The sequence below is a fragment of the Raphanus sativus genome, chromosome 3 (genome assembly GCF_000801105.2).
Source record: "Raphanus sativus cultivar WK10039 chromosome 3, ASM80110v3, whole genome shotgun sequence".
Taxonomy (NCBI): Eukaryota; Viridiplantae; Streptophyta; class Magnoliopsida; order Brassicales; family Brassicaceae; genus Raphanus; species Raphanus sativus.
Window position 1 is genome coordinate 9,038,273 of NC_079513.1, and position 7,534 is coordinate 9,045,806.

The 7,534-nt window shown below is 38.8% G+C and overlaps 2 protein-coding genes across 3 annotated transcripts; one reads left to right on the forward strand and one right to left on the reverse strand.

Moving 5' to 3' along the window:
• Positions 1 to 710: 710 nt before the first annotated feature.
• Positions 711 to 1,757, reverse strand: LOC108845094 (uncharacterized). Its single transcript, XM_057006282.1, has 2 exons — positions 1,160 to 1,757; positions 711 to 1,087 (listed from the first exon to the last, which is right to left on the reverse strand). Exons 1-2 carry the CDS (start codon positions 1,755 to 1,757, stop codon positions 711 to 713), a joined length of 975 nt encoding a protein of 324 aa, XP_056862262.1.
• Positions 1,758 to 3,806: 2,049 nt separating this feature from the next.
• Positions 3,807 to 5,831, forward strand: LOC108846328 (protein-lysine N-methyltransferase EFM3). Of its 2 annotated transcripts, none has more exons than XM_018619551.2 (9): positions 3,807 to 3,959; positions 4,097 to 4,185; positions 4,275 to 4,342; positions 4,425 to 4,544; positions 4,816 to 4,889; positions 4,966 to 5,023; positions 5,107 to 5,208; positions 5,298 to 5,409; positions 5,486 to 5,831. In XM_018619551.2, exons 2-9 carry the CDS (start codon positions 4,103 to 4,105, stop codon positions 5,604 to 5,606), a joined length of 738 nt encoding a protein of 245 aa, XP_018475053.1. In that variant the 5' UTR covers positions 3,807 to 3,959; positions 4,097 to 4,102; the 3' UTR covers positions 5,607 to 5,831. The 2 variants fall into 2 exon arrangements, with proteins under 2 accessions (XP_018475053.1, XP_018475054.1); XM_018619552.2 differs by having other exon boundaries at positions 3,833 to 3,959; positions 4,056 to 4,185.
• The last annotated feature ends 1,703 nt before the right edge of the window (positions 5,832 to 7,534 follow it).

Consider the following 7,534-nt stretch of genomic DNA (forward strand, 5'->3'; position numbering starts at 1 on the left):
CAGCGTGATCCGTGGTTGGTCAGAGGTCAAATGATACCTTGGATAACTTCAGAGGCTAGTAAGACGTTTTCCACCAGTAACCGGTCTGTCAGAAAGGCAGTTTGGTTGGGTAGAATCAGACCTGGCAGAGTCATCTCCAGTCTGTTTGATAGCAGTCTAGTGATGAGCTTGTACTGAGTATTCAGACAAGCAATAGGCCGAAACTCGGTTATAGTATCTGCTCCTGGATGCTTAGCTAGGAGAATCAGCGAGGTGGCATTAAGAGAAGTTGGCATGAACCAGTGGACAAAGAAACTCTTTACCGAAGCAATAAATTCCTGTCCAATTATAGCCCAAGCACCTTTGAAGAATTCAACTGGAAACCCATCTGGCCCCGGAGTTTTGTTTCTTGGCATCTTAAATAGACAGCTCTGAATCTGCTCCTCCGAGAAATTATCGTTGAACAAGGACTGTTGAGCAGTAGAACATGTTACCACAATCAGGCTCTCAAGAAAATCAGGAAGGTCAGGACAGAAAGCATCCTTGACTAAGCAAAATTTAGACTGGAAATGATCAATTGCCACGTGATGAACCTCTTCCAGGGAAACGGTCAGCGAACCATCCGGCTTGAAAAGGAATTTGATGGCATTTCCAGCATTTCTAGAGGTGGTGATACAATGATAGTACGGAGTATTCATATCGCCACCTCCCATCCATCTGATGCGAGATCTCTAATGGAAGAAACTGTCTTCCGCTACTCTTAATTCAGACCAGACTCTGCGAGCGTCAACCTCGTTCTGAACATTAAGAGAAGAGGGATCGTTTAGAGCCAGCAACTGCTTCAATGAAAGGTCCTCCATAGCTACTGCCACTCTTTTCTCAATGTCACTGTAGTTGTCTTTGAGCAGTGATTTCATAGGGCGCTTTAGATTTTTTAACTTGTAACCGAAGTCCCTTAGGGAGCCAGCTCGAAAACCAACAACTGACCAGGATTGTTCCACCTTGTTCAGGAACTGAGAGTTCTTTAGAAGAAGGTTGTAGAATCTGAAAGGCCTCGTACCGAAGGACGGAGGGTCAGAAGATAGCTTGATAAATCCCGGGGAGTGGTCTGAAAATTCGGGAGATTAAAACTGACAGTGACTTGATGGAAGTTTCTGAAGCCAGCAGCCGTTTACCAAACAGCGGTCCAACTTCTTGCCAATAGGATCAGAAGGTCTGCTGTTGAGCCATGTGAACTTAGGGCCGGTCCAATGCAGGTCAAATAATCTAGTGTCTGATAATAAATCACCAAAACATCTCATTCCTCTAGTTGTTGACGAGATGTTAGCATTAGAAGTCTCGTCCGGATGCAGTATTTCGTTAAAATCACCAACAACTAACCATGGTAAATTCTGAAGGTTAAAGGAAGCATAGGTATCACGCAGAGAAATCCAGAGCTCCTTCCGTGTATCCTCATCATTTGAAGCGTACATTGCCGTGTAACAGAAAACCGTCCCGTCATCGCAGGTGATAGATTGCAGGTCTTTAAAAAGAACTCTCACTTGCGTTGGTGCCCTGAATAGCACCCAAATCTTTCCAAGATCCGAAAACTCATAGTTAGTCACCACAGACCAACCCCCTCTAATAGCTGACAAAATATGATGCTTGCTTTCAACCTTAACATGTGTTTCTAAAAGCGCCCCAAAAGATACTGGTCTTCTATACAGCCAGTTAGATAGTGGGCAGTGTTTTGATGGTTCGTTTAATCCACGCACGTTCCAAAAAAATGTATCCGACATTAAAATTATATAGGGGGTGATTGTCCTTCCACGCAATGGGAAGTAAACCACCGAGACCTGGAGAGTTTCGGAGCTTTCGCTTCTTCTGAGACCGATTCAACAAGGCCGAAGAGGAAGGAGATATAACTTGATTAACACAAACTAACATCTTATCTTTATCTTCCAAAGGTGGACCTTCAATCTGAAGAACCAGGAACGGATTTGTGGTGGTTACCGGTTGAGTATTGGCCTGGGCTCTACCTTTAGAGGAAGCTCTTGATTTTATTTCTGTGAAGGGTACTTCCTCCTGATCCGGTCTTCTACAGAGTTCAGGTTGGCCTTGAGGCGGGGGCCAAAAACTGGAGCTATGGTTAACTCTCCTTCTTGAGAGGGAGTGGGAACAGCAGTAGAAACTTTGGCAACTTCAACAGGAGCTGGAGTAGAGCCCAACACCGCAGTAGGATGGTCGATATCGTTAGACGTAGATCCTTTTTCCACTGTTGATTTAGGCCTCCATTCCGGAGGAGGAGGAGCGTCCTTCTGGAACCCTGCTTGATGACCAGAATGCACTTTTTGTTTTCCTTTTTGTTTTTCCTTTTTTTTTCTCCGGAGACTTTAACAGAGGACAGAGATTAGCCTTGTGACCTATCTGGTTACAGAGGGAGCAAAGGGGGGGGGGGGGGCAACCATGGGTAGGTGATAGAGATCAGCAACACATTCCCATCGTCACATTCGACTTCAACCTCTGGAGGAAGGGGTTTGGTCAGATCGACGATAACCTTGACGTCAGCCGAAGTCACACTAGTAAACGGTTTGGAGTCCACAACTCTTCCAAGAGGGTAGCAGACCGAACTCAGACCCTCAGGCGTGATGAGGTCAAAAGACAAGTTGTGTAGCGTAATCCACACCGGCGCCTTGTCTAGCGACGGAGGATTCATGCTAAATTAGGACTTTCACTTGGTTACAAAGAAAGGAGAGTCCCCCACTCGCCATAGCTCATGTTGGAGGATGCGATTCCTTAAGGTAAGCGAAGGAATTGTAGAATAAGTAGGCATTTTTTGATAAGTGGTGAATGGTGACCCTTTTATTCTTACCCCATAAGTAATTAAGCACACCCCAAATCTTCCCGTATGAGGGGGCTTTGCCATAGAATATACCCACTATATAATCACTATGGAGTTTGGCACCGCGTTCAAAGATCCCATTTGAGACACGGACTCTAGGTCTTCCTTCGGCGGACGTAGATAATGGAACCTCAGTGACAGGGAAATGGGCAGCCGAATGAAGGTTCTTCGCCCAACTGAAGTTTTTGTCTTGAGGAGACCCTGGCACTGGGTTGTTTGAAACCTGACCAGTAGTTGGAGGAGAGCCCATATCCATAGGAGAAAGAGCGCTATTTGCAGGGGAATTGAGAAGCCCAGCCTTAAAACCAGCCGCCGAGTCGGAGAACAGAACTGAAGAAGCCGGAGCTTCAAGAGAGACGGAACCAGCCGCAGGAGCTGAGCCGGGAACAGAGCCTAGAATAGAAGCGGAGACAGAGCCGAGAGATAAATCGGACGGATCTGGCGGGAGCGGTGGCGGAGGGGATGGCGGAGCCATCTGGATGATGACCTAGTACGGCGGAGACAAAACGGAGAGAAAGAAGATTGTCTTTTTAATCGCTCTCGAGAGGAGAAATTTTTCCTCTATTTTAATCTTTTTTAACGCTGGATATATTTTGCTATTACACAAGCTAAGCTATGAGAACTAAATGTTACTAGCATAACTTTTAGATAGAGTTTAACCAGATTACATATAGAGTCATTGATGTTATTGGTTAACTGCGGATCCGGATCGACTTACAGAACACTGAATATAATACTTCATGTGTAATATTTAAAAGTATATACGCAATCAAAAATAAAAATTTCTATCATTCGAAAATAATCCTGCCCGGTTAAAGACGGGTTAAAATTTAGTATATTATTAATCTAACAGATGATAAAAAAAGAAAATCATGCTCATCTAGGGTTGAGTCGAGTCTCCTATGGTTTTTATATTTTGTCAACAGTCTCTTACGGTTTAAAATCAAAATCAGAGGTTTTGCTCCACAAACCGACATTAAAAGGATGAAAAAATGAAATAACCCCCAAAATAATCACACACTTTTCTCTGTTCCCAGTTCCCACCGCCGCAAGCTGTAGCCATCGACGCCATTGTTGCCGCGCCTTCCGCTTCTCTCATGTACTACTATTTTTACCTACCTTCTTACCTTACCTCTTATCTTTGCATAGTTGGCTCGAAATTATGAATTAGGATTCAATCTAAGAAACTGAACAGTTTCTGGTCTGATTACTGGGGGGCATCGTTCCATTCTTCAGTCAAAGATGGGCAGCGAAATTGAGAAAGAGAGAGAAGAAGAAGAGGAAGATATAGTTTGCTTAGATGAGTCCTTCTTCGTCAACGATGAGTAATTATTCAACACTTTTTTTTTCTTGACTAACTTAAAGTGTTTTTGGTGGTTTGCTTAGTAAAGTAGACATTTTTTTTTTAATGCAGTTATCAGTTGACGAGCTTTACGTTTGGGTCCAACGTTCTTGAGCTCTACTGTCTCCAATCAGCTTCAAGTGAGTGTTTTCATTTTCTTTTTTCTTATATATATCAAATCTTTAGTTACTTATTATCTAACATTAAAGTTATCTTGGGCAGCTGATTTTGATTTAACAGGGCAACTGGTTTGGCCTGGTGCTATGCTTATGAACGGTTATCTCTCTGATAATGCTGACATTCTCCAGGGATGTTCTGTTTTGGAGTTTGGATCTGGCGTTGGTAACTCCTCTTTGTTTTTTTTTTTTAATGCTAGTTGTTTCTAGCAAATCACCTCCTCCTGTGCTATGTGCCAGTAAGTTTCAGATAGGAATGTTCGATATAGTAAACACCAACAATCCGTGATAGAAATGTTTTTTTTTTTGGAACATTTGGTCTTTCTTTGGTCTTTGATGACATATTGAATGTTCTTTCAAAGCGTAGAGGCTCTTTGTTTTTTCCTCTCGTTTGAATTCATTTGTAGTCGTTGATCTTTGATCTTGTTATAAAACAGGTATAACAGGAGTCCTCTGTAGCAAATTTTGCCGTAAAGTTGTTTTTACTGACCACAACGATGAAGTGCTCAAGGTAACGTCGCTTTGGATAAAGATTTTCTCTGAGAATAATTCACCATTGGTTGAACGTAATCAGGTCTTGTTTTCAGATACTGAAGAAAAACATCGAGCTTCATGAACATTCAAGCGGTCTAGACCCCTCAGCTGGTGAGAGAGAGAGAAATCAACTTTGTTATTGATTCTCAATATTTAACAATGCCTATTTATGTGTTTGGCGTTTCTATCTACAGAATTAGAGGCTGCAAAGCTAGAATGGGGAAACAGTGATCATCTTGGTGAAATTTTGCAGAAACACAGTGATGGCTTTGATCTTATTCTTGGAGCTGATATCTATATCCTTATCCTCTGTTTGGTTTGGTTTTGGTTTTGGTTCAGTTAACTCCTATATGATTTGAAAAATTGTAGCCTTGACAGTACGTACGCTTTCAGCAATCTAGCGTGCCGTTGCTATTTGACAGTGTAGAACAGCTTCTGCGGATGAGAGGACATGGAAATTGCAAGTTCATACTAGCATACGTATCTCGGGCTAGACAGTAAGCTTGTCAGCCACAACGTTATCGATTTTCATTTGTGTCCCAAAAGTTAAAAGTAAATGAAATATTGTTTCAGGATGGACTCAGCAATCTTGAGGGAAGGCTCTCTGCACGGGATGCTGATGAATGAGGTTCCTGGGACTCGATGTACCGTTGGAAACTTGGAAGGTGTTATATTTGAGATCACTCTTAAATAAAATATTTGGACTAGTTTCCTCCTTTTATGGTTTTGTAGCTGTATACATTTGGTGAACTTGATTAGTCAAGTTGGTCTTTGAAAAGTATGCATTGACATTGTGGATGCTTTGAAGATAATTCACACCGGTTGGTGAGGAAATGTTGATTATCTTCTTTTTGATAGAGTTACTATATACAGTTCGTTATTATGATCTGAATTTTCTCTCTCTTTACTGGAGCTAATACACTTGCGTGACCTTCAAAAGTAATTTTTGAATAGATCCTAGTAGGCTAGTAGTAGCTGTGATATCAGTCTCATCATGTAAGGATTCGAGCTTTGAGTCGCACTAAAGAGATTAGCATACTTTATAACGAGGTTTGTAAATTGTTATAGCATTAAATTTAAAGAAGACAAAATGAAGCATTACATAAGAACCCCGATTGGCTATATGCTATATAATTCAGGTCACAAGTGTTCTTTGTCGACAGTACAATTGGTTTTACTGGTGCTCTCTGTTGGCAGTCCTATTGACTGAACATGTTTGGTAACTGAGATCCATGGTCATCATACTAAATTCTAGTTGATTTACCATCTCCAATAGCTTTGGCAAGATTTGTTGCCGGGAGATATCTTTCTTTCATGATTTCTTTTGTACCATACGATGATGACGGAGAGTGAACTGTACTGTCTATAAATGTTTTATTTTAAATAGTATTTACCAGTTTATAAGGATAAAGAATTCGGCTTCGAGTTTTGCTAATAAAGGATCGTTGAAACTTTGTATTTCGCATAAGCCAAATACAACATTACATTCTCTATTTCAGATATGTCCCACCAAAAATAGACATTAAAAATGTTGATATTTCACATAGTACTAACTTTCGTAGCCTTTAAGAAAAACTAGGAGGACAAAGTGTTTTTTTTTTTCTTCTTTTAATAATTTTAAAATTTTGTTGAGAGCATTCGATTATACTATAAGGAATATAAAAGTTTCTAGTTAAAATATTATTTACACAATTAACTAATCACAATAATCAAAAGTTCAGTCAGGGTTAGGTAGAATACACACACATGGTTGCATATGTTGGCTAATTGACCAACTATAAAGGCATTCTGGCCAATATATTTCGTTGGGGATAGTCACCTATAGCACATAGTCAGAGTTTTTATTTAACAAGTCACCAAGTCACTATAACTATAAATTCTGAAATTATTAATTCAGAAAGGCTATGAAATTTAATTTGTCGAATCTTATTCTGTAAATTTTGATATCTTAAACTTAAAATTTAAAAATACGCAAATAATAAAATCAAGAAAAAGGTGGCTCTGTTTTCATTTTTCTTTTAGTATTTAGTAAGATCTTGATATATGTGAGTTAGTTAGATCAAAATTTCGTGTAAGAAAGACAAATAAAAATAAATAAGGAAAATATTTTACGTTTTTCATTTTTAAACAAAATTAAAATAGTAAAATCAAATTTAATGAGGATTTGGTTCATCCTACACGTACACGTCACGGGCATCTAATATAAATATAAAATAAATTTTCTAAAGTTAAAATATAGATATTTGAAAATGTTAACACTTTTAAAGATGGCATGCAAAAGTAATTTAGTATTTATTAGTGAAATTTTTAAAATTTGAAAAACTTGCCAAAATAATTTTGAAATACAGTCTACCAAATTATAGTTTATATTATAATTATTATAACCTAGTAATTATAAAATTCACAGATGCTAAATAAATTTTAGTTATTATACTAAAATTGCAATTTATAACTAAGTTATTTTATTATTATTATTATACACTATAAGAACTTTTATATGAACAGTACTACACCATTTTGTATACTTTTACGAAACATAGTTTCATCACACCAATAATTTTATAAAAAGTTAATTTTTATATTGTATATTAAATTACATTTTTATAATCTAAATTCTAGTTC

Bases quoted from the DNA above. Each gene is read 5' to 3' on its own strand.
- LOC108846328 (XM_018619551.2), top strand. From the start codon at position 4,103: ATGGGCAGCGAAATTGAGAAAGAGAGAGAAGAAGAAGAGGAAGATATA. The intron at 4,890-4,965 runs GTAACGTCGCTT...TCTTGTTTTCAG, and splicing joins ACAACGATGAAGTGCTCAAG to ATACTGAAGAAAAACATCGA. The intron at 5,024-5,106 runs GTGAGAGAGAGA...TTCTATCTACAG, and splicing joins CGGTCTAGACCCCTCAGCTG to AATTAGAGGCTGCAAAGCTA.
- LOC108845094 (XM_057006282.1), bottom strand. From the start codon at position 1,757: ATGTCGGATACATTTTTTTGGAACGTGCGTGGATTAAACGAACCATCA. The intron at 1,088-1,159 runs GTTTGGTAAACG...CCGAATTTTCAG, and splicing joins TGGCAAGAAGTTGGACCGCT to ACCACTCCCCGGGATTTATC.